This window comes from Haplochromis burtoni, unplaced genomic scaffold (assembly GCF_018398535.1).
Source record: "Haplochromis burtoni strain Fernald_Lab_line unplaced genomic scaffold, NCSU_Asbu1 Contig_120, whole genome shotgun sequence".
Classification (NCBI taxonomy): Eukaryota; Metazoa; Chordata; class Actinopteri; order Cichliformes; family Cichlidae; genus Haplochromis; species Haplochromis burtoni.
The window spans coordinates 594,908-622,085 of record NW_024582481.1 but is presented as its reverse complement, the minus strand read 5'-3'; the positions used below and the strand labels follow the sequence as shown (position 1 = coordinate 622,085).

The 27,178-nt window shown below is 38.9% G+C and overlaps 1 protein-coding gene across 1 annotated transcript; it reads left to right on the top strand.

The window, feature by feature from the left end:
• Nucleotides 1-1,589: 1,589 nt before the first annotated feature.
• On the top strand, nucleotides 1,590-25,580 carry LOC102298489 (complement C4). The gene is made up of 41 exons (XM_042223784.1): nucleotides 1,590-1,723; nucleotides 2,001-2,178; nucleotides 2,331-2,502; nucleotides 2,614-2,684; nucleotides 2,815-2,903; nucleotides 2,982-3,064; nucleotides 3,167-3,254; nucleotides 4,133-4,250; nucleotides 4,366-4,507; nucleotides 5,413-5,525; nucleotides 5,612-5,764; nucleotides 5,848-6,015; nucleotides 6,110-6,301; nucleotides 6,841-6,984; nucleotides 7,082-7,205; nucleotides 10,946-11,017; nucleotides 11,106-11,318; nucleotides 11,429-11,540; nucleotides 11,790-11,860; nucleotides 11,946-12,085; nucleotides 12,190-12,405; nucleotides 12,490-12,544; nucleotides 12,621-12,710; nucleotides 12,796-13,002; nucleotides 13,936-14,020; nucleotides 14,194-14,389; nucleotides 14,521-14,616; nucleotides 14,990-15,152; nucleotides 18,821-19,002; nucleotides 19,132-19,290; nucleotides 19,387-19,446; nucleotides 19,520-19,610; nucleotides 19,686-19,854; nucleotides 19,981-20,065; nucleotides 21,723-21,797; nucleotides 21,870-21,972; nucleotides 22,060-22,149; nucleotides 24,580-24,678; nucleotides 24,782-24,865; nucleotides 25,007-25,139; nucleotides 25,217-25,580. The coding sequence occupies exons 1-41, from the start codon at nucleotides 1,659-1,661 to the stop codon at nucleotides 25,353-25,355; spliced, it is 5,085 nt and encodes a 1,694-aa protein (XP_042079718.1). The 5' UTR covers nucleotides 1,590-1,658; the 3' UTR covers nucleotides 25,356-25,580.
• The last annotated feature ends 1,598 nt before the right edge of the window (nucleotides 25,581-27,178 follow it).

Below are 27,178 nucleotides of genomic sequence, written 5' to 3'. Positions count from 1 at the left end.
GTGACTGTTCAACCAAAACTTGACAGGGAGTCTGGTGTTGATTGTCCAAACGCAATTCTTGTATTTAATATCCATATCCAGGAGTTGTGGCTGGACATCATGCTCCCAACTCTCATTCTCTACCTCCTGCAATAGCGCAGAAGTCAACAGAGGAATTAACTGACTGTCCAAAGACTTGACTTCATGGTAACTGTTCTCCTGCTCTGTTCTGGATGACTCTCCATCTCACGAAGTTAATCAGTCATGGCATGTATAGTTAGAGCAAGTGAAAACAAATAATGAACTCTAAAGGCCAAAAAATGCCGAAAAGATTTACTTTTTCAAGTGGACCATTAAGGCATTTGCTATAATGGTTCAAGTGATAGTCATGTTATATTTGAACTTTATTGGCATTTTTATTTAGAGTTATAACAACCACAAGAACTTGGTTCTCAAATTAAAGTCACTTTTGGTAATTTCAGTTAAGTCTTCAGAGGCAGGACTGTGGCATATCATGTAATTATTGTGGGGTTTACTTTTTCTTTTCTTTTACAATTCTGTATAGAAGTCTGTGTTAATAATTTGTTTTAGGAGAACATTATACTAACCTGACAAATTTAATCGGAATTAAGGTATTCAATATTTACATGGATGTTTGTGTTTATATTTCCACAAGAGTCGTTTGTGCGAGTGAATATAATGCTGCATTAATGTTAAGTTGAACTTTTAATTTAATTCCATTGTTCGTATGTTTTAAGCTTAAATTGATCTAATAACTATAATAATGATGTTTAACATAGAATGTCACAATGTGCTTTGCTGACTTAGAAAATATATAATGAATGAAATATTTTCTTTTATCAAGCTGTTTGTGTAGAAAAATAAAGTTTTAGATATCATCTCAGTCTTTGTCATTATTACCAGAGCCACTCAATTTGCAAAAGACTGGCTGTTTAAAGGGGAACGATCAATACACAAATATGGATCATGTACAGTGTTAAATGGGACACTTTAGTTATTATTAATAGGAGATTAAAAATACTCTGATTTGCTCAAAGAAAAGAAGCTGCTGTTACCAAGAATAATGATGAACATAACTGATTATTTGTAAATCATTTATAAACCATTTGTTTAGTGTGACAGGTATGGGAGGGGGAACTTGATTTCTTGTAAATCACATGCGGGAAATCTGGCTTGAACTGAGATGGTTACACATTGTGAAAGAAAGGAATAAACACTTTCCAGGCAGCAAGCCAAGCAGGGATATAAAAAGGATTTTTTTTAATTAAACATCTAGTGCTCAGAAATGTTGGCCTGAGGGTCTATTGTAATATGCAAAATTAAAATCTATGTTTTATGTAAATCTGTACAGATTAAGTATATTTTTAACACCAAAATGTTCACACTATGGAAATCACATGTATGTTACACATCTGCGCACATCAGGACACATGCTACATCTAGTAGTATTAAACTGTTATCATATTATGTCTTGAGTGTCATGTAGTTTTATCACTTTAAGATGCAATAGATGTTTTTTCAGCTCAAGCTGGAAAAACAAACCACGGGGAGGGCATTGATAAGATCCAAATGTTGTGAAATACAGGGGTGGATGACTAACAAAACCTCAGTTAATCTAAAGTCTGTGTGAAAGCAGGCAAAGAAATCAAAGCAGCGCGATGAGGTGCCACATTTTTGTGATACTGCTCCTAATATGGATCGTGGAGTGTTCAGCGCAAAACAGGTAAATTTAGGAAGAACTAAATGTGATGTTTTAATGCGATGTTGACTCATTTATGATTGTTATATAGAAGATTGACATTATAGATTAAATAAATTTAATTAAATAAATTACATGTATTAGTATTCCCATATATCTTTCCTAAGACTCAACTTGAGTTCATGTTGTAGATAATACTGAACATGCAGCACTGCAGATTGCATAGTTATCGAAAAATCATTTAATGGGAAATAGATTAATGAATGATGCAGCAAACACTATCTTTCATTTTTGTGTGCAGATTCATCATCTCAGCCCCAAATGTGTTTCATGTGGGTGTTAATGAGAAAGTATTTGTCCAGATGGAAACTTGTAACAGACCTGTTAGTCTCTACCTGGAGGATGAGGTTTCTAATACTATTTTGTCTGAGAAGGGAAATGCTTCATGCAGAGAGAAGACAGAACTAGTTAAGCTCAAGGTATGCAAACTTCACCAGAAAGTAAACAATACAGACATTTCAATTTTATTTATATAGCACCAAATCACAACAACAGTTGCCTCAAGTTGCTTAGACAGAACAGAGTAGCAACTACCCACTTTACCCTAACTTTATAATTTACGTCTTTACAGCTAAACATGGATTCTTTGTTAAGATTGCCTCAATTTCCTTCTTACGTTATGCTCGTGGCAGAGAGCCAATCCTTCACACCCAACAGGAAGTTAACAAGGGTTCTGGTGTCAAAACACAGGGGCTACATCTTCATTCAGACAGCTCAGCCAATTTATAACCCAGCAGACAGAGGTAAAAACAAAGTTAAAAAAAAATAAATGAAGCAATTCTACAGACTTTACCTAACGGTGAACCTTTAAAAAAAAGACATTTTATATTCCTTTTATGTTATCATTCTTTTAGTGAAGTACAGAATCTTCACTCTTGACCACACGATGAGGCCTCATGAGGAACCTGTCCACATATCAGTAATTGTGAGTTATAATTATTAATATTATATATTTTCTTTATAAATATATCTTTGGAAATATAACTTTGAAAGACAGAGACATACAGTTTTCCTGCCTTCTTGTCTTGGTCTGTGTTTTGGTCACTCTCTGACAGAATGCTGGTGGAAATAAAATACTGAAAATCATGAAGATTGCAAAGGGAGGAGTACATCAAGACTCATTCCCCATACCTGAAATCTCTCGGTAGGTTACAACAAATTTCAAATAAAAGTGAAGATGTCAAGCAACTTTGACGCTTACTATACTTTGTTGTTCGTAAAGAACGGGTACGTGGAAGATTACTGCACACTATGAGGGTGATGAAGCAAATGCTGCCTTCAGAGAGTTCAAAGTTCAGAAATTTAGTAAGTTTACTATAAACTGATTCACACAGTTTATATTGTTCTTAAAATTCACAGAAAGTATATGTTGACTCGGAAAAATTGTTTATTGTTAAAAAACTCTAGTTTTACCAAGCTTTGATGTGAACATCGCAATGGATCAGAGATACATTTTGTTGACTGATGAAGAGCTTCAATTCACCATCTCAGCAATGTAAGTACTTATTTTCTTTCCGTTAAAATAACTCTGCTGATAAGCTTTCTTTACAAATTAATATCAAGAAAAACCTTGAAAATAGTCAGATCCCATATCCTGTCATTAAACATAGGATGTTCAGCGAAATTAGAAACACCTCCCCGTTGTAGCATGTATGAATAAATACAATAAAAACAAATCTAAAAAAACAAAATATGAACATTTTAAAAGTGAGTTCTGTAATATTGCACATTGTCATGTGTGTGTGTGTGTTGTATGCTTGTCACAGTTATTGATGTTTGAGTTTGGGTTGTGTGTATGTGGTCAGTATGGAGATCACCTGTGGATAGAAACCATTCCTGAGTCTGTTGGTACTGGTTTGGATTGACCTGTAGCGCCTCCCAGAGGACAGTAGGTCAAACAGGTGAGATGCAGGATGGGTGGAGTCTCTTGTGATTGAGAATAGGGAGCTGCAAGTAATCCCAGTGGAAGGGGTTACATGAAGAGGATGTGGGGCCTGTGGATTCTCTGAGACCCAACAGGATTTTGCAACATGCCGTTCTAAAGTAACTTCTATCACAAATAGAAACTGATTAGGTACAACACAAAGGCGGAGCCAGGATGTCAGGTCAGGGAGGAGATATCATCCCCAACCTTCAAGACTGAGTACCAAGCCCCAAGAATAACTACTGCGCTGAATGTGCTGAGGGTGACAGCAGCTGACCTGAACGAGGCTCAGCTGGAAATCTGTACCCTGTGTGACCAATTACCCAGACCCAAGACCTCTGCTTGATTGATAATCAGTTAAAATTGTAGATATGGTAGTTGTAGGAATGCTTCAAGTGTACATGTTACCATCATATTTCCTTCTTTCTTTCTTTGCTTTTCTTCTTTAGGTACACACATGGTGAAAAGGTTAAAGGAGCTTATCACTGCCAAATTGGAGTTGTAAAAAAACATGGCTCCAGTGATCAGAAAACCACTTTTATCAAGGGTCTAGAGCTGACTGGTTCGGTGAGGATGTAGACAGTCCATTCAAAATTCAAAAATCCTGCTAATTTTAAAATCAGTAACATAATGTAAATCAGCATTGTTGCATTTTTTTTTAAAGCTTTACTGTTTGTTGCAGGTCAAAGATGGAAATGCAAAGGTTTCTCTTTGGTTAAATGAGACAAATGCAAAACTTCAGAATCAGCTGAGCACAACTGTCTCTAAGATGCAGGAAAATGGAGATCAACTCTATTTGAGAGTGTTTGTTACCAACATACAAAGTAAAGGAGATATTTACATTCATCCGTTTGTAATTATTCAACTGTAGTTTTATTGTTGTTACTTGATCAGTAATGTTCTTTGTAGGCATGCATACATAGGTAAATAGGTAAGTACACCCTACACATACAATATGTTAGAGTGAAAGATTCGAATATTTTTCATTGTCAATTTATACACAGGATACATACACAGGACATACAAGCCAATCTAAATACTGCTTCTCTTTTACTTTAGTATACTGTAGTTTAGGAATTACAATGTATAATAGTCACAGTAAAGCAAGATATAATTAAATAAATAAAGCATCTTGAAAAACATACAAGGACAGTAGTAGACCAACAGCTGCAGATATGACAGTGTTGAAATCATTCAAACATTGTCCTTTTAGAAGTCAGTCTCACCATGTGGGTAACCCTCTGGAAATGTATTTGAGCAGTTATGTTTTGAGAAAAAAATAGTTGCAGACTCTGATGTAAACAAGATTTTAGAAACTTTCTACCCTCTAGAAGTTATACTGTTACCACCAGATGTTTCCCACTGTCTCACCTATATGTCAGCTGGGAGTGGTACAGTCTCTGCATTACCCTAGTTTCACCCATCCATTTTCATTACAACTGCAAAAGCAGTTATAAAAATGGGTAGATGGAATATAATCTCATGAAACTATTAAATTACTGAAACTTAGTGGAAGTAGACTGTCCTACTGTGCAAACACTATATATTACTTTATATGGAAATTTTAATTTAATTGACAGAACTTACACTACAATATGACTGATAATGCAGTTAATATTAATACAACTAAAACCTAAAGAGAAACCCACTGCAATGTGCCAAATACATGGAGAAATATTACACGACCTTTTATTTTTCTTGATAATACTGTGTAAATTCTTTGGCCTAGGTGGTGAAATACAAGAGGCAGAAGTTTACCTGCGAATCTTCGCCCACAAATACACCATAGACCTCTCTCGAACTCGATCTCATTTTATTCCTGGATATCCACTGGACGTGGTGGTATGTCTGAAACTAACACATGGGAATAGTTACACAAATTACTGGAATGATCTTTAATAAAACACTTTTCTTTGTTTTTCATATAGGTGCTCGTGCGTCTGCCAGATGGCTCTCCAGCAGCTGGTGTGCCAGTAAATATTAATCTACCAACATCACGGCCTTGGGAAAGCACCACTGATCAAGACGGGGCACTGTTCAATACTTTTAATGTTCATGATAAAGCTGATATTACAGTTGAAGTTAGTATCCCCAACCTTATTCAAAGGTGTTGTTTAACAGATTTGATTCCAGTTTTAACTGTTTGTTCATCTTCCTCCAACAGGTTTCTACAAATGGATTACGAGAGAGAAAAATAATACGACGTGCTTCCTCTCAACATGACAGCTACCTTTACATGACTTTTACCAGCAGGATCTACTCTGTGAATGAATTCCTTACCATAACATTCAACACCATCAACAGCCCACGCAGTGGATATATACACTACATGGTCAGAAATATCTGACTAAATGCAATATTGTGTATTCTCATAAAGGAGCAGCATTTTGTCTTGATTAAACACGTTTTAATTGTCTTTGTTTCAGGTCTTAAGCCGGGGAATTGTAGTAAACACCGGCTCACTCCTACTTGGTATATCAGCTAAACACCGACTGCAGATAACACATAATATGGTTCCATCTTTCCGTGTGATTGGCTACTATCACAACACTAACGGTCACGTCATAGCTGATTCAGTGTGGGTAGATGTCAGGGATGAATGTGAGCTAAATGTCAAGGTAAGTAAACAGAACAGATAAAAAAGTGCAGCACGAGCAGAGAAAACAAAACTATTTCAAATGTGTGCTCTTAAATCTGTTCATTCTCATTAATTTGGATCCTTTTTTATTGTTCGTTAACCTATAACTTCCATAAGTACTTGGACAAGAACATTGCAGGACACTGTAATATGTCCTATGAATATTAGTTTATCTATGTAATTTCCTCTTATTTTTAAGGGGTTAATAAATTGTTCCAATGATCATTTAGATCATCATATAACACCCCCCACTCCAACACACACACACACACACACACACACACACACACACACACACACACACACACACACACACAGGAAGTGACATTACATACAAATATTTAACTAATGGAAGTGTACAAACATAGCATATATTTAAATAATTTAGATTTACCCCTGTCTACATGTATTTATATTGATAGATTTATTTGATTTTGGTTTTAGAAGTACTATTTGAATTTTCCTTGACTGAACATAAAATAATGAAAATCCTTGTATATCTTAAATGTCTTAATTTAGGTTCAACCCAAAGGTCCATTTGCACCTAAAACACAATCAAAGATAGACTTTGATCTACATGGGAACAGAGCAAAAGTGGCTTTGCTGGCTGTGGATAAGGCCTTCTACGCTCTCAATGCTGACAATAAACTCACACCCAAACAGGTTACAGTCTCACACACTACTTTCATACTTATGGTATTTTTTTGTCATTTATAGGTAATCATAGTAGTAAGTCTAAGATTTTCTTCTCAATTGTCAGGTATTCTCTACTATGAACTCATATGATCTGGGTTGTTCCTATGGTGGAGGACCTGACTCAGCATCAGTTCTGTTAGACGCTGGCTTGGCTGCTGTATCTAACGATCTGTCTGTATGGAGAAAGGGTAAGAGAAAAATTAACATTGAAATGAAAATACTAAATGAAAAGAGTTTGTGTTTTATATTTGGTGTCAAATAAATGGTTGTCTGCTGGAATAGACAGTTATCCAAAATATGGGTTCAAAAAAGTCTTAGGAAGTGCTGATTACACACCACTATTGTGTTATTCTTGTAATATGGGCCCTGTTGACCTTAAAAAGCAACAAGGATTTTTTAAATAGACAAAAGCTGAAAGTTAAAATAAAGCTACTGTTGAGCAAATGTATGAGGTATGCTGACTGTTACTGTTAATTTTATATCTATCTATATATCTATATCTATCTATCTATCTATATATATATATATATATATATATATATATAAAAAAAAAAAACACCCAGCACGCCCCTGCGGGCGGTTTATCCTTCAAGCTCGGGTCCTCTACCAGAGGCCTGGGAGCTTGAGGGTCCTGCGCAGTATCTTAGCTGTTCCCAGGACTGCGCTCTTCTGGACAGAGATCTCCGATGTTATTCCCGGGATCTGCTGGAGCCACTCGCCTAGCTTGGGAGTCACCGCACCTAGTGCTCCGATTACCACGGGGACCACCGTTACCTTCACCCTCCACATCCTCTCGAGCTCTTCTCTGAGCCCTTGGTATTTCTCCAGCTTCTCGTGTTCCTTCTTCCTGATATTGCTGTCATTCGGAACCGCTACATCGATCACTACGGCCGTCTTCTTCTGTTTGTCTACCACCACTATGTCCGGTTGGTTAGCCACCACCATTTTGTCCGTCTGTATCTGGAAGTCCCACAGGATCTTAGCTCGGTCATTCTCCACCACCCTTGGGGGCATCTCCCATTTTGACCTCGGGACTTCCAGGTTATACTCGGCACAGATGTTCCTGTACACTATGCCGGCCACTTGGTTTGGCGTTCCATGTATGCCTTGCCTGCTAGCATCTTGCACCCTGCTGTTATGTGCTGGATTGTCTCTGGGGCATCTTTACACAGCCTGCACCTGGGGTCTTGCCTGGTGTGATAGACCCCAGCCTCTATGGATCTTGTACTCAGAGCTTGTTCTTGTGCTGCCATGATTAGTGCCTCTGTGCTGTCTTTCAGTCCAGCTTTGTCCAGCCACTGGTAGGATTTCTGGATATCAGCCACCTCCTCTATCTGCCGGTGGTACATACCGTGCAGGGGCCTGTCCTTCCATGATGGTTCCTCGTCTCCCTCCTCTTTCTTGGGTTTCTGCTGCCTGAGGTATTCACTGAGCACTCGGTCAGTTGGGGCCATCTTCCCAATGTATTCTTGGATGTTCCTTGTCTCATCCTGGACTGTGGTGCTGACACTCACCAGTCCCCGGCCCCCTTCCTTCCGCTTAGCGTACAGCCTCAGGGTGCTGGACTTGGGGTGAAACCCTCCATGCATGGTAAGGAGCTTTCTTGTCTTTATGTCAGTGGCTTCTATCTCCTCCTTTGGCCAGCCTATTACCCCAGCAGGGTACCTGATCACGGGCAGGGCGTACGTGTTGATGGCCCGGATCTTGTTCTTACCATTCAGCTGACTCCTCAGGACTTGCCTGACCCTCTGCAGGTACTTGGTGGTTGCAGCCTTTCTAGCGGCCTCTTCATGGTTCCCATTTGCCTGCGGGATCCCCAGGTACTTGTAACTGTCCTCTATGTCTGCAATGTTGCCTTCTGGTAGTTCAATCCCCTCAGTTCTGACTACCTTCCCTCTCTTTGTTACCATCCGACTACACTTCTCCAGTCCGAACGACATTCCAATGTCATTGCTGTATAGCCTGGTAGTGTGGATCAGTGAATCGATGTCTCGTTCACTCTTGGCATACAGCTTGATGTCATCCATGTACAGGAGGTGGCTGACAACTGCTCCGTTCCGTAGTCGGTATCCGTAGCCAGTCTTGTTAATGATCTCACTGAGGGGGTTCAGGCCTATGCAGAACAGCAGTGGGGACAGAGCATCTCCTTGGTAGATCCCGCACTTGATGGTGACTTGTGCTATGGGCTTGGAGTTGGCCTCTAGTGTTGTACGCCACATCCCCATTGAGTTCCTGATGAAGGCTCTTAGGGTCCCATTGATCTTGTACAATTCTAGGCATTCCAGTATCCAGCTGTGGGGCATTGAGTCATAGGCCTTCTTGTAATCAATCCAGGCAGTGCACAGGTTGGTCAGTCTGGTCTTGCAGTCTCGGCTGACTGTTCTGTCTACCAGTAGCTGGTGTTTTGCGCCTCTGGTATTCTTGCCAATTCCTTTCTGTGTCCCGCTCATGTATTGACCCATGTGCCTGTTCATCTTAGCCGATATGATGCCTGACAGGAGCTTCCATGTAGTACTGAGGCAGGTTATTGGTCGGTAGTTGGAGGGGACCGGTCCCTTCTTGGGGTCCTTGGGGATCAGGACCGTCCGACCTTCGGTTAGCCATTCCGGGTGTCTCTCGTTAACTAGCAGCTGGTTCATTTGTGCTGCCAGACGCTCGTGGAGTGCAGTCAGCTTCTTTAGCCAGTAGGCGTGAACCATGTCGGGCCCTGGTGCTGTCCAACTCTTCATACTGGAGACCCTTTCTTGGATATCTGCCACTGTGATGGTTACTGGACCCTGTTCAGGGAGGTCGCTGTGGTCTGCCCTCAGATCCTCTAGCCACTGAGCATTGCCGTTATGGGTTGCATCCTTCTCCCATATGCTCTTCCAGTATTGCTCCGTCTCCAGCCTTGGTGGTGCTGTTCTCTTATTGTTCCCTTGCCACTGAGAGTACACCTTTGCTGGTTCTGTGGAGAACAGCTGGTTTATTCTCCTGCCTTCTATCTCTCTGGTGTACCTCCTCAAGCGGCTGGCCAAGGCTGTGAGTCTTTGCTTGGCAGTTTCCAAGGCCTCAGGTATGGACAGCTTGCTGTATTTCTTAGGCACCTTCTTTGTCGCACCTTTCTGCAACTCCGTTAGTTGGCTAACCTCCCTCCGTGCTACTTTGATCTTGCCCTCTAGCCTCCTTCTCCATGGAGGGTACTGCCCCTTGTGGCTGTTCAACTTGTAGCCAAGCATCTCACTGATCACTGCTGCCGTATTGTAGATCAGCTTGTTAGTGTCGGTAATCGTGGTTGTAGGTATTGCCGTAGTGCTGCATTAACATCATCTAGCAGACCTTCTGAGGGTACTTCACGTAATCTTGGTAACCGGCTACGGGGGATCCAGGTTTCAAGCTTGGCCATGATCCTATTTTTCAGGTCAGTTCCTCTCGCACTCAACGATCCTTCTCCTATCGCACTTGGGGCTATGTACCCAATCTCGGGTGGGGGTGATGATATCTCCCCCCTGACCTGGCGTCCTGACTCCTCCTTGCCGTAGCATTTGTGTTGTACCTCGTCAATCTCTAGCTGTGAGAGCAGTCCCTTCTTTCGAATGTTGGAACACTGAGCTACTAGTTGTTTCGCCGTCATTGTGGATGTTGGGTATCGAAGAATCCATAGGTCCGTCATCCTATTCATGTAGCCCCTTCCGCCGGGGTTACTTGCGTAGTAGCATTCCAACAACGCCCTGTTTTCGTCTCTTGCCCACCGATGCCTTCTTGTTCCACACTATATTATTATAGTATATATATATATATATATATTATATATATGTATACATATATATAAAATAATATATATATATATATACTATATATATATATATATATATATATTTATTTATTTATTTATTTATTTATTTATTTATTTATTTATTTATTTATTCATTTTTTCTGTTGCATTCAGACTTTGGCTGTGCTTCACCATCTGTGCGACAAAGACGCTCAGTGGACCTTGAACAGGAAATGATGACCTTAAGTAAGAGGATTCTGGTATTGAAAATGTTAGTCTTATAACAAAAATACCACCTGAAAGTGCATCATTTGTCTTTTCTCATTCCCTTTAGAACTGAACTACACAGAGGAAAGCCTGCAAGAGTGTTGTGTTCATGGATTTTCTCGAATCCCAATGGAGCGAACTTGTCGGGAAAGAGCAGATCGGGTCCTTCTAGTGAAAAAAAATCCAACTTGTGCTGAAGTCTTTTTAAGGTGCTGCCTTGAAGCCGAGCGTCTAAGACAAAAAATGATCCAAGAAGAACTCCAAAAAGGATTTGGCAGGAGTGAGATAAAACTGACACTTTAAAGATCAACTTCAGTAGCTTTTAATGGGTTATTAAAGTTTGACTATGAACTTTTGTTTGTTTATCTTTTTGTTTTGTTTTGTTTTCAGCTGCAACCGCTGATGATATCGAAGACTTCTTCTTGGACACGTCTCAATACATTCGAAGATATTTTCCCCCAAGCTTTGAATTTGTAGAATTTGAAGTCACCAACAAAAGAACGTAAGCATTTTTAATGTTAATAATAAACATATTTCATTTTTTCCATTTCCAGTCAAATACAGTGGTTAGATGCGTAATTACACTATGCAGTAGCTTTGTCTATGTACTCATCTTTATTGGTGTTGCTGGGAATACTGTGAGTGTGATTATTTCACTTAAGCAGCTTATCTTTGAACCCCCGTATAAACTGTGTCATTTGTATGATTGATTTGATTTCATTTGATTTCTCTTCATCAAAAACTCTCATAGTTACTCATTGCTCCTTCCTGATTCCATCACCACATGGGAGATTCAGGTTGTCACATTATCTCCATCCACCGGTAATAATAACTCTGTGCTTTATAAACACATCACAGATATTTTTGACAGGAGCTCCTTAACTGCAACTTATTTCTATTCACTCAGGTTTCTGTGTCGTTAAGCCAGAGGAGATCAGAGCCTTTAAGAGGTCATTTGTGTCTCTGAGACTGCCCTCATTTGTGAAAAAATTTGAGCAGCTGTCAGTTTCACCTGTTATCTACAACTATGATGACTCCGAACTGCAGGTAGATTAACCTCAACATCAGCGCTGAGTGTCACTGGAAACAGTAACTACTTTGTGTGGAATAAGTAAATTTTTTTGTCTTCTTGGACACCTGCATGTTCACAGGTGGCAGTGCACATGGAACAAACTGAAGGGCTTTGCTCTCCTGGTTCAGCCACCACCTCATCTTACGTTAACATTACTCTTGAACCCCAATCCTCTCAGTTTGTCTCCTTCTCTGCTGTGCCCATGGTCGCTGGTCCAATACCCATCAAAATACGTCTCTATGATATGGAGAATAGCTTTGGAATAGATGCAATAGAAAAAACTTTGAATGTGCAGGTGAGTGAAATGCATTAGTTTATCGTTCTATGAAATGTTTTTTATAGTAATTAACAATCCAAACCAAGGCATCTTATGTTATAGATGGAAGGATTTGAAAAGAGAGAAGAAGAAGAAACCATAGTCCTCAACTTAGGTGGTGAGTGATTCGGTATTCTCAGTAAAACCTTCATGTCAGATGTTATCTTTATATCAGCTTACTTTTGTTATGATAGGGAGAAGCTCAAAGACCTTGATCATTGATGGATCCTTACCAGATGACACAGTCCCTGACTCCAGCTCCAATATATTTGTTTCAGTAGAAGGTAGACACTGAGAGACACAGACATACAACTCACAGACGTTCGTAAATAGCTGGACTCTTACCTTTCCAGTGTTCTCATCTAACAGGGAAGGGATTTGGCAGTTCATTTGCACGAAAACTTCTTTCTCCTGAAAAAATTGCTAAGATGATCGTTTTGCCAACTGGATGTTTAGAGCAGACAATGTCAAAACTGGCTCCCACAGTTCTAGCTGTCCGGTACCTTGACTTGAGCAATCAGTGGCTTGAGCTGCCTCCTGGAAGCAGAGATGATGCTCTCAATAAAATTGAGCATGGTAGGTACACACCAGAACAGTTAATTCCTTGTATAACTACATTTTTATTATTTATTGAGGATGTTTGTAATTGTAATTTCTAATATTTTTGGCTTATCTCTTGAATCCATTCTTTGTCTTTAAAAAATACTTTAAAAAAAGTAAAGAAAGGAACTCAATTTCAATTTTATTTATTTATAAAGCACCTCATCTCATGCACCTCACATCTCAAGATGCTTTATATTGTAAGGTAGACCCTACAATAATACATACAGAGAAAACATCACGAGGCTGTACTAGTGGCCATTCTCCAAATGTGAATGAGTACTTTTTAGCTGGATTAAGTTTTTCTTCATTATGTTATTGGTTTCTCTGTTGCAACAGCAACATATTTGTAATGTCGCCCCCAGCGTAAACAAGACTCAATGAGAGACTACACATCTCCCTATTATAGGTGTTCCTCTCTAAAGTAGGCTTATAAAGTAGAACGAATTTTACTTTTATAGATACACCATGAGGAAAAAATCCACTACATATACTCTTGTTAGCGCCCCGTATTGTGAAGCAATTGGATGACATTTCCTGCCACAACCCCTGAAACATTTATTAACTGAATAAATTAATTACGTAACAAGACTTATGATGTGACACAAACACAATTAATATTGTGCTGCATTCTTTCACTGGATCAGGTGAAGAACTCTGTCTTTTAAACCCTATAAATTAACTATTTTGGTGTAACTGGTTCTCAACTAGTTCTTCTTTTTTTAATTTTTTTTCAAATGTTCTCTTCTTCAATTTCCATTAAAAATAACAAATAATATATATAATATTGATCTGTGGCACTGAAAATTAGGTTGGGCTGGTCGATTGAATATGTTGTCTGGTGTAACTGAAAAAGCAGTTATGTTGTAAATATTATATACATACATATATATATATATATTTAATCAGGCTATACGTGGGTTATGACAAAATGGGGAACCAAAGCTGATGGATCTTATGGCTCATTCTATACAATGCCACACAGCAGTAATTGGTGAGTATTTGTTATTGCCACTATTATTATTACTTCTTCAATTTTTGTTGTTTTTTGGTTGTTACTGTCACAGTGTCACATAAAAACAAATTTTCTTCATTTTTACTCTGTACGACTATTAAACAAACTTTTCCATATGCTCTTTTCACTTGTTTATCTTCTTTTGTCCTCAGGGTGACTGCCCTTGTAGTGAAAATATTTTCATTGGTGGCACAACGCCAAACAGCCGTTTTTGGACTACAGGGTCGAATTAATAAAGTTGTGCCAGAAATAAATATCAGGAAACCAGTCAAATACCTGCTCAAAATACAGAATACTCAGGATGGGTCGTTCAGTGATCCAAATCCTGTGATACACAGAGGAGTCCTGGTAACTTCTCTCAAAAGTTAAAACATGGTCTGCATGTTGGCCTATATGTAAACCCAGTATCAGATTTTTATAGATAAATCTGAAGTACATACATTTGAATGCACACTACTGTTTCTGTGTGTTTAATGTAGAAAGGCAAAAACCAAGATGCATCCATGACTGCGTTTATGACTATTGCATTGTACCGGTCCCTTGAATTCCTCCAGCTTGAAGTGCGAAATGATGTGGTAAGTTGATATTTGAACCTACTGTCTGTGCTAACTGTTATTAGCAGTGACAGTGGGACAACGTAGTCAATCATCTCAAAAGCTAATTAAAATATCAAGAGTCAAGTTGCACTGAGGATGAATCCTCATAACTCTGATGACTCATCAAATACAAAAATACGCTTAACAGAAGTTTATTTTATGATCAAATTTCAAACACTATTGATCAGAAAAATGAAGAAAGCAGAACGTCATCAAAAGTTGGAATGATAACATTTAATTTAAATAGTAATATCTCCCAGTACAACATGTTTGTATGATTATGATGTTTCTCTTATAAATGGCAATTAATAATTTGCATTTTTTTTTCACTTATTCTTTATTCTGCCGCTAGGAAGCAAGTATTTTGAGATCGACATCATATCTCCTATCACACCTAGCGGAGCTTCAGCATCCCTATGCCATTGCCATTACAGCCTATTGCCTCTCAGTGTGCCTGCCAGAAGGAACAGATCATTCACGTACATGGGCAAAACTTAAAGCAGGGGCTGTTAAAAGTAGGTGTATCTGATATTCTTATGTAAGGGCTGTTTCTGCATCACCATAATAATGTTAGTCCGGGATCAGAATTGCAACTAACCAGCCACATTGTTGTGATGTCATTGCTTTGAAATATGGGAAAAAAGAAAAACAATTTCCCTTCATTATGTAGAACTCTTTTCTGGAACAAATGGTAAGCATTTCAAGTGATTTATTTAATAAGTTATATAGTATAATAAATAAATGATCAAGTTAGGTTTGGTGTTAGCCAACTTCAGGCTTGCTCCTCCCCCTTTTGTGAGTGTGGACGCTTCCTCTCTTTGCTCTTTAAATGCTTTGCTTCTTTTCCCAGGAGAAGCTGGGACCCTGTTTACTAGAAGGTTTTCAAATTTCTGTACTTTTAGGTGACAGAAAGAGATGTGGCCTGGTCAAAACACAGAGAGCGGCACTCTAAAAGATCTTTAAATATAGTAAACATACCTTGTGTGCCACAGACTGCTCCCAAACACTCTAAAACACTTAAGTTGGCTTTATTAAACGTTAGATCCTTAGCTGGGAAAACATTTTTAATTAATGATAACTGTTTTTAACTGAAACTTGGTTGGACCAAAGTAACAGTGGAGCTGTTCTCATCGAGACGACCCCTCCTAACTACAGTTTTATCAGTGAGGCCAGGGTGAGCAGGAGAGGAGGGGGGGTCGCTGTCTTATTTAATGAATCATTTCAATGTAAGCAGCTGTCTCCTGGAAGTTTTCAGTCTTTTGAATATGTGGCTTTACAGCTGAAGGCCCCATCCAAAGTTGTGTTTCTTTTTCTCGGTATGTAACAGAGGCCACACATAATAGAGGACACACTCTTGACCTACTGATCTCCAAGGGCCTGAGCATTTCAAAGGTTACTGTGTCTGATGTGGGCCTGTCTGATCATTACTGTGTTTTCTTTGAAAGTAAAATTTCAGCCCACACAAATATATCAACAGCAGTGATCACAAAACGGTGTATAACTGAAGACAGTAGTGAGATCTTTAACCAGGTCTTCCCATTAACACCTGACCTGTCCAGAGGTTCAGTCAATGAGCTCGTCAATAGCTTCAATGCTAAAATGTTAAATGTAATGGACACTATTGCTCCCATTAAGGTGAAGGTTATCTCTGGAAGGAAAAAGTCTCCATGGAGAAACTCCACACTGTGAAAAATGAAAAAAGAGAGTGTAGGAAAGCTGAGCGCAGATGGAGAAAAACAAACCTCCAGGTTCATTATGACATTATAAAGAGAAACTTCACAATTATAATTTACAACTGAGGAATGCAAGAAGGTCCTACTTCTCTGACATCATCACTAAAAACAGCCATAATGCTCGGGTCTTATTTTCTACAGTTGACAGGCTAACAAACCCTCCTGTGTCAGTGGCAGCTGAACTTCATTCGACCATGGCCTGCAATGACTTTGCCAAATTCTTCACAGACAAAATCCAAAAGATTAGACAAGCAGTTGGTACATCAACAGCAGATCCAGGATATGTACTGTGTCCACCGAAAAACTGTTTAAACACCATGAAACAGTTTCACCCGATTAACAGCAAAGACCTGGAGGACATCTTAGGTCAACTGAACTCCTCCTCCTGCTGTTTAGATGTCCTGCCAACAAGTTTTTTCAAAAAGGTCTCAAAGACTTTGGAGTCAGACCTGTTACAGATCGTCAACTTTTCTTTAATGTCAGGTGTGTTTCCAACCACTAAAAACTGCTGTAATTAAACCTATACTGAAAAAGGACAATCTTGACAAGACACAAATGAAACAACTACAGGCCGATCTCAAATCTCCCATTTTTAAGTAAGATCATTGAAAAAGCAGTTTCAAGTTTTTTTTATCAAGGATAAAAGATCTGATGTCTCAACAGGACCTGGAAAAACTAGTCCATGCATTCATCTTTAGTAGGCTTGATTACTGTAACAGCATCTTTACAGGTCTACCTAAAAAATCAGTCAGACAACTACAGCTCATTCAGAACTCTGCTGCTCGAGTCCTCACTAAGACCAAAAAAGTGGACCACATCAGTCCAGCTCTGAGGTCTTTACACTGGCTGCCTGTCCGTCAGAGGATAGACTTTAAAGTTCTGATGCTGGTCTATAAAGCTCTGAATGGTTTAGGACCAAAATACATCAGTGACCTCCTGACCCAGTATGAACCTTCCAGATCCCTCAGGTCATCTGGATCCGGTCTTTTATCAGTTCCCAGAGTCAGAACCAGACACGGAGAAGCTGCATTCAGCTTTAATGCTCCATATATCTGGAACAAACTCCCAGAAAGCCTCAGATCAGCTGAAACACTCAGTTTATTTAAATCCAGGTTGAAGACTCACCTATTCTCAGCTGCATTTGAATAAAGCACCAAATCCACACTTAAGCTTAAATTTCAAAACTTATATTTTAACTACTGATTTTATCTACTGTTCTGATTTTATCTACAGTTTTTTTTTAATCAATTTTAAATCATGCTTTTTATTTTTTAATGTCTCTCTAAAGCACTTTGAATCGCCTTGTTGTTGAATTGTGCTATATAAATAAACTTGCCTTGCCTTGCTAAGGTAACCCCTGACTCATGCTAAGTAGTCTAGCCAAAAGTAGCCAAAAGTATAGACCAGTTACTAGGCTTGACAGGATTACAACAGGAACTGAGGTGAATGCAAGTGAAAAAGATACACAAAAGATACAATTTACAATTTCAACAATACCAAGTAATAAGCTGTCATAACAAAGCAAACAAACCAAAAAAAACCAAAGTTCTATTAGTCAGGTCAAGATTGCTTTTAATTTCAGTTCTGTTATTGTTTTGTTACCACTTTGGTGTTTTTCGGTAGAAAAGAATGAAGTTCTTTAACAAGGGTTCAGTTCAGTCTGGGCACCAGCTCGCCATCTCCATCTGGAGAAAATCCAGGAATCAGTTCAAGCTGCTTTTTAGACACCAAAATAAATACAAGATGAGGTATCAGGGCGAACATAGCAAGGCACACAGTCACATGGCCTCTCTAGCTCATGCTCCTATCAACAAGAAGACCCCTATAGTTCAGCATGGACTGTCTGCAGCCTGTCTTGTTTACTTCTCAAAGTGCAAAAGACCTAGCTAATACGTGATGGTGATCCTCCTGCTTGGAAGGCGGGACGAGCATTGCTTCTAAACTAGTATCACCCATCGCGATCTGTGAAGCAGGAAAATAAAATTAGAGAGAGGATTGCACCTCTTTTCAAAACAAGTATTTTTTCAAGTAAAAGTGTGAAAATGCAATGATACAAATAAAAGGGAGAAAGAAAGAAATTTGAAAAATAAAAGAAATTTTCTCAGCTAGGTTACACTAACTTCTTGGCTAAATGCTTAAACAATGTCAATGGTCAGTTCCAATGTTTACTCTGGAACAAAATTATTATGATTATGTAGGAACAATACCAACACTGAGAACTCGATTGGACTGGACTTACCTTCAATGCACAAAGTCTGGGTGATCGGTGTACAATCCACTGTTGCTATCTGTAATTTAAATTGAATTTCTCGATATTGCTAATAATGGATGATCAACTGAGAAAAGTTGGTATATCTGGAAAGAAGGATCACTTAGCATTATATTGTTTAATAATTACATTACTCTTTGCTGTTATTTGATTTATTTGTTTATGCATCTTTAATTACCAGGGAAAGATGGCTGTTCTTTCTGGCCATCTGATGATAACCAAAAGGTGGATGCTATCACAGTAGAGACAACAGCCTATGCTCTCCTAACTGCAGTTCAGCTTGGGCATGTGAAAGAGGCTGATGAAATAGCCTGCTGGTTAAACTCCCAAGAAAACTATTATGGAGGCTTCAAGTCAACACAGGTGATCAGGCTAGAGCCAAAGAGTACATCTTTGAATGGAGCTCCTGTTTCCCTTTTTGTCTGACATCATATATTCACCATCAGAGTAGAGATATTAAATATTATATTAATAAGTTCTTACCATTCCCAGGATACCCTCGTGGCCCTGGAAGCCCTCGCGGAGTATGAGCTAAAGAAATCTGCCAGTTCTGAAACAAGAATGAAAGCAGAGTTCACATCCCCAACAAGGAATGAAATTGTAACACTTCAACTGGAAAATAAGAAGGAAAGAGTGGAAACTGACTTGAAGGTATCATAAAACAATGCACTCAGACATATCTATATAAGATTAAATCCCATTCTGAATTTTTTTTCTAAATACATTTTTTTGTGTCTGTTGTTCTAGAAATTTACAGGGAACAAAATCACTGCAAATCTGACTGGAAAAGGAGAAATTAAGTTTAAAGTATGTTGGATTCACATCTTTGTTTTATATATTATCAATCAGATCTATAATTGACTCTAAATGTCCCTTGTAGATTGTTAAGGCTTACCATTTATTGGAACCCAAGGATGAATGTGACCAGGTGTCTATCAGTGTCAGAGTGGAGGGGAAAGTGAAGTACACTGGTGAGATTTGTAAATGCTAACAAATCACAACTACTGATAAAAGGCACACACTTACATTAATCTTTGTCTATCTAGTTCCGATATTAGAAAATTATGAATACTATGACTACGATGATGAGAAACAAGACCAGGAAGACCTGGGACGAACAGCCATTGAGGGGTCTGATGCTCACACCCGATACAGGAGAACTGTTGATAACAACTTAAGTACAAAAGAGGCTGTTACCTACACTGTCTGTGTCAGGTTAGTTAAAAAAATCCACATCACATTTATTATTTATTAATATACACAAAAGAAAGAACTCTGCAATAAAAAGTCCACAAGTCCTGAGCCATCTCAGAACATCTCTTTTCCTTTCCGTGGCCATAGGCAGAAGAGCAATCTTACAGGAATGGCCATTGCTGACATCACATTACTGAGTGGATTTAAGGCTGAAACTAAAACTTTGGAGAGGGTTAGTGGGTGTCTTTTCTTACTCTTCATCACTGTCTCCCTTGCTTGCTCAGCAGGAGCAAGGGAGGACCACATCTGTTTTAGACACCTGTGGTCCTGGGTGTCACATCTGGATGCTGATATCAAAGGAAATAAAGGGCACATAATAAAACAAGCCATTATTATTAGGGCACAAATCAGTCCTGCAGTCAATGAATACTTAAAGTCCAATAATTATAAACAGCAAAAGTTCAGACAAATAATGTCATATTTTGGAGGAGTGAGGGCCCAGAAGCAGACTCTACAGGTAAACAGATGTAAGCAAAAAGTTAACCTTTTTGGTTGATAGCAAACTCCAAATAAACTAAAACTAGCATAGAACATGTAGTGAACACAACAGTAAAACACAAACAACAGTAAAACACTTTAAGTACACTCAGACACAAAAGGGCAATTAGGGAGGAGTGGAAACATGAGTGTACCACAGCTAATAAGCAACAAGAAAACTTGGAAAGTAAACCTAAATACAAAGCAGGAGAGACAAAGGACTATCAAACTAAAGCAGGAAGTAAAAACTGTAGCTCAGTAGAGAATGCAAAGACATGCATGAACTTAACAAAAGTTCAAATAGAGGGTGACTGGGGTGTGACGTATAACAAGCTAAGATCATCATGCCATCATGTTCACATGAAAGAGGCATCATGTGTTTGCGTCATGTGATATGTTTCTTGTGTCATTTTTTTATCAGTACCACTTGCACTTTAGGAACAAATGGTAACACCTGGATATGTTTAATATTCTGTGCTTCTGTGAATCAAGGTGTTTAAATCATTTTGTCTGGCATGTAGTAACGTTTTAGCCTTTTTAGCTGCATTTGGACACAGGCAGTATAAACACAGATTTCAAAACTCCAAATACACTTATTTTTAAACTGACAATCAACAAGAACAAAGCTTCTTTAGGCCTATAGCCATAAAATTGCTTTGAAATATCTTACAGCTAGCAGAAAAAAGAAGCAAGGAATGAAGTTCCATTCTGTAAGAATCAAGGTTTCTCATTGATGCTTGTTAGAGAAGGAGAAAAGCTTCATATGATCAAACAAAAGACCATATATTAGCTGTGTCCCAATTCCTAGGCCGATTACGTCACAGCCAGGCGACGAAGGCCATCCCAATTCGAAGGATGCACCAAATGGGGCAGACAAATGCGTCCTTCATTTTCCCTGATTTGAAAGATTTGTTGGGTGTATCCTTTGTGGCCCAACCTATCCCAGAATTCATAGCGTGCCCAACCAATTCCAGTTTCTAACAATGGCGGCAGCTACTTAGTTTTAATATTACTCTTTCTGGTTCACAAACTAAACCTTTAAGATATTTTCAGGCGAGAATGTAGCTGTGTAAACTTCAAATATCTGCTCGATTAATCAAGACATCACATATTTGCAAAAGTCTGTTGCCCCACTGGGAGGTCGAGGCTCACTAGAACCGGTGAGAACACTGGACTCCCGGCACATTATTTTCAGCTGGGGAAGGAAAAAGGAAGGGAAATAACTAAATGGAAAGATAACACACATGGACATGAATAGATAAAATACAAAGGAATAAAAGGAAATCAAAGGTAAACTTCAGAAACTTCCTTTTTGCTATAACGTAGAATCAATTAATTCTTGTCTTCTCCAGCTAATGGAGCCATCTGAGCAATACATTTCCCATTTTGAGGAGTCTTTTGGAAAAGTTCTGCTCTACTTCAATGAGGTACTGCTGAATTCAAATTATATACAATAATTGTACTTGGCCAACACTGAAACATTTTTTTAATCTCTCTAGCTTTTTAAATCTGAGGAATGTATTAGTTTTGAAGCTACACAGCAGGTACCGGTTGGTCTTCTACAGCCTGCTCCAGTCTCGTTCTATGATTATTATGAACCAAGTAAGATTTTCATTTCAGAAATTTCTGTATGTATTTGTTAGGAAAGAAGGGATTTTATCATCAGGACTATTTGTGTTTTTCCTGCAGATCGAAAGTGTACTGTGTTCTATTCTGCACCGCAAAGAAGCAAGATGGTCTCCACATTGTGTTCGGAGGACGTGTGCCAATGCGCAGAAAGTAGGAAAATACTTTTACTGTTCAATCTTTATTAGGGCCTCTGTCTAAACTGAAACATCTAAATCTGGAAAACACTGAAACAGTCAAATTAATGTAACTATCTCAGCTGAAACAATCTTTATTTTATTATCAGTGCTGTTTGTAAAGCATAACTCAAAATTAGATGAAATTTTCTTTAAACTGCTTTTGCCACAGACCACTAGCCCATATTTGTGATTGGGCTGCACAGACTCTGTTGAAACTCCTTTTTCATTTAATGTAAGAAAGAAATTTTTCACAGGGCTCATTAAGGGTGCACCTAAATACACCCACATCGGATGAGCGAGACATAAATAAAGCCATAGTGGCTCGGATGTCTCCAGGATTAACAAGGTGTGCGTCAGGTGTTGAGGTACCAGGGTATACTGATGAGAATTAGGCTACTAGGACAAAACATAAGTTGATAAGGGATGATAATAGAGAACTGCTGTAACGCTACTATACATGTAACCCTAGTGAAAGAGGATGTGGGACCGATGAATTCTTCATCTAGATCAGGGGTGCCCAATCCCGGTCCTCGAGAGCTACTGTCCTGCAGCTTTTAGATGCATCCTTGTTCCCACACAGCTGAATCAAATGAATGGCTTGTTATCAGGCCTTTGCCAAACATGATGGCATGCTGTAGAGATCAAACCATTTGATTCAGCTGTGTTGGAGTAGGGATGCATCTAAAAGCTGCAGGATAGTAGCTCTCGAGGACTGGGATTGGGCACCCCTGATCTAGACTAACATTCAAAACACTGGTAGCTCAGTGTTCCAACATTTTCAAGAAGCAACTGCTATTGCAACTAGAGATTGATGAGATACAACACAAATGCTATAGCAAGGGAGAATCAGGATATCAGGTTAGGAGGGAGATATCATCATCCCCACACACTGAGATCAGGTATCAAGAAAAAACAGGTACATTAAAAGCCAGAGCAACTGACCTGAAAGAGAAGATCCCAGCTAAGCTGGACCCTCCATGAATGAGTACCAAAACTCTGAACATCTACCATAAGATTTAATCCAGAGTTACAGAGTATCCCTACTGCGACCATCACTGAAATCAACCAGGTGATCTATATCACAGCAACAGTTATCCTTCAGATACTTGGCTACAAGATGAAGGGCCACAAGGAGCAGTACCCTGTATGGATAAGGAGACTAGAGGTCAAGATAAAGGTCAGTTAGCCAACTGCAGAACAGTGTCAACTGACAAAGGGTCTAAGAAGTAATCCGAGGCCTGCCAAAAAAAGGATCCCAGCCTTGGCTCACCCCTTGATGAGGTAGAATACAGAGATAGAAAGCAGGAGAATAAACCAGCTATACTCCACTGAACCATTCAAGGAGTACTCTAGGTGGCAGGGGAACAATATGAGAACAGCCCCACTCAGCCTGGAAATGAAGGAAAACTAGAAAAACATATGGGAGAAGGATGCAACACATAACAACGATGCTTAGTGGTTAGTGGGTCTAAAAGCAGCCCGCAGCCACCTCTCTGGACAGGATTATCATAACCAAAGTGTCTGTACTGGAACATCTGTGCTGAGTAAGACCTGAGGTCAAAATGTGATAACCAAGCTAAGATCCTATCAGACTAACAAACTGGTGATGGCTAAGCAGCCAGACAAAGTAGTAGTGGAGAAGCAGAGGAAGATGGCTGCAGCAATAGATCTAGCTATACCAAGTGATAGCTACATCAGGGAGGAAGAGCATGAGAAGCTTGAGAAATGCCAACCTGAAGGCCACATGAAGTTTGTAGGTACTGACTCTGCAGAAATCTGGCGACCTCTGTGCGCTCGTGCCTCAAAATCTGCCAACCCCACACTGTGATTTGACTGCCCTACCACTTTGTGGCTGAATTGCTGTTGTTTCCCATCGCTTCCACTTAATTATAATACCAACACTTGACTCTGGAATATTTAGCTGCAAGGGCAGGTGCATCCTATCATGGTACCACGCTGGAATTCACTGAGCTCCTGAGAGCGAACCATTTGTTCACAAATGTTTGCAGAAGCATGCTTAGGTACTTGATTTTAGATACCTGTGACCATGGAAGAACACCTGGATTTAATGATTTGGATGGGTAAATGAATACTTACTATACTGGTAATATAGTATATGCAGTAATATATATCGACCGTCTGTGAATGTTACTGTTTTCTATGAATGAGAAATATTGATTGACCCAAAATGCATCATATGACTGTAAAATCACCCTGCTGTGTATTCGATTATCATGCAAACAATGAATGAATGACATCTACCAATGAATATTAGATAGTGTTTGAAAGCAATTAGCTTAATATGTACACATTCTGACAAGTATTTGTGAATAAAAGCATTCCAGTGCCTTATTAGGTTGATGTATAATTGAAAACTCACTCATGTTCATTCATGTTTTTATAGGACCTTGTCATAAACTACAAGATACATTCAATCGAAGAAGAAGAATTAGGAAGATTAACCGTGTCCAACATGCTTGCTTCTTCCCTATCGTAGATTATGGTGTGTATTCTAAACAAAACATTTATTTGCATCACATAATAACTGCTTGCTATCATGATTTTTAAATATTAATCATATTAAGCCTTTTTGTTTTGTTTTCCAGCATACATTGTTGAGGTCACCAGCATTTCTGTGAAGAGTAACTTTGAGCTGTACACTACTTCTGTAATTGATGTTCTCAGATCAAGTAAGTGAACTAACTACAAGCCTTATAAGATGCTGTAAAACTGACTCTTATATCGTATGTTTCATTATGTTTATTAAAAAGCTTTCTTTAAATATTATGATTATAATGAATATAATTTATTGAGTCTAATCCTTCTGCTAGATAACGATGCGTCAGTGAGTGAGAACTCAGTCCGAGTGTTTGCTAAGAGGGTTCACTGCAAAGGAAAATTACACTTGGAAAAACAGTATCTCATCATGGGCAAAGATGGCACGACAAAAGATTCAAGTGGAATGTGAGTATGTCAGTGATATTAAGGAAAGTGTGTTTTCATAAAATGATTCTCTGGTCAACCATTTTTTCTTTTTATAGGATGCAGTATCTGCTGGAATCAAACACGTGGGTTGAAAAGAAGCCTTCTGTAGAATGTAGTAAAAGTGTCAATAAATATGTTTGCAAGGAGTTTGATGAGTTTGTAGATGAGTACAAGGTGGATGGCTGCAGACAGTGAAGCAACCTGCTCTCATTTTCATTTTCATGCAAGTCAGTTAAATGAATTTCCCATCAGATACACAGTTAGCATGGATGTTAAGAGTTTCTGTTGTTGCTTTTACTTTTTGGCTTATTCTACTACCACATCACATAGTTGCACATGTATGTTCTGCATGTATCTAGTGATTTGGCTTTTCCTTTGCTCCTTCTAAACTGCTTTAATAAAATATCCTGCATTCAAAAAGTCTAAATTCTGGACATTCCCTTTTTAACCTTTTGTGAAACAGCAAAGGTAAAAACCTATGTTTTATCATGACATCACTCAAAGGCTTCTCACAGGTTACTCTACCATTAAAAATTAACAGATCCTTGAGGTCTATTAAAGGCCACTAATTTTCATTAGTTAGTTACCAAGCGCACAGATTTAGAGGAGAGCTGCTGCTACGCTGACAAGCACGCAATCAGAGGGAGCAGGATCAACATCAGGAGGGCAGTTAGAGCTAGGTGAGTATCCTTCCTGCCTCCATCTGACCTCAGTCTGCCTACTGGGTGATAATCATAGCATTAGAGATTAAGACTTTTTAAACAGTCTTAACTATTAGCAAAATCACATACAGATAAACTCTGTTTTAGCACCCTGTAACACTTTTAACATAAAAGGCTGGATGTTAAGTCCTTTTACCCTCTCTCAGATGTAATGAGAGGCAATGCCATCTTTCTCAACACTAGCTACCCATGAATCAAAATGATATAAGCTTATGACTCAGTCACGTTGTGATTTAACCTGTAACCTTTAACCATTTATTAATATGCAAAACAATGTTCTGTGTTTCATTTAAATCGTCTAATATTGAGCAAATGACATTGCATGTGTATTACAGTACTAGTCCAAAGGAGCAGTAATACACACACAAAGTAGCAGGAAACAGAAGCAACTGGAAAAAAGATTTATATTTATAGTTTAAAACAATCTAATTACCATAATGATGTTTAATTTTGAATATCATGAAGTGCCTTGCTATATTTATTTACCTTATTATTCAATTCACTAATTAATACACACATAAGGACCATGTGTCACGATCTGAGGAGACAGACCATGCGGTGGTGCATGTGGTGGACCCAGGTGCGAACACAAGAGAGTAGACCGGAGTAACTTATGAGTCGTCTCTATGAAGACTCAGAAAACCATGACAAAGACTGGTCGTGAGGACATGGAGGACGCGACACAGACTGAATAAAACACAGAGACTAAATACACATAAGGGATGATCAAGGGAAGTGGAAACACGTGAGGGGGAACAGCTGATACACATGAACCTAATGACAGGACAGGAAAAGTGAAACTGCATACACTGACATTAGACACAGACTTTCAAAGTAAAACAGGAAACATGGAGATTAGACGTGATCTGAACTGAACATAACCACACAGACATGACGCATGACAGGTAGACACACGAACCAGGGAGACTGCGTACAGGAGGAGATGACATAAACACTAAGAAACAAAGGACTAAACAGCAACCTCAAAATAAACTAGATGAACTAAACTAGGGCACGAATGAATACAAAAGATACATAAAACTCAAACACTGGGTCGCTCGACCCAGGACCATGACACCATGTCCAGCAAGTGTGGAATAAACAGCTTTTCTAACCATTAAAAAGAGATGACAAATACTCTATGACTGCTAAAGAAAAAGAGAACAATTAATCTGTATTCTTCAAATAATTTGTAAGCCATTTAGTTTCAAAGGTAGCTAGGAGGGGGGGGGATAAAAACAGAAAAAACAAACATGATTTCTTGTAAACCACATGACTTAAGGGAAATCTGGCTTC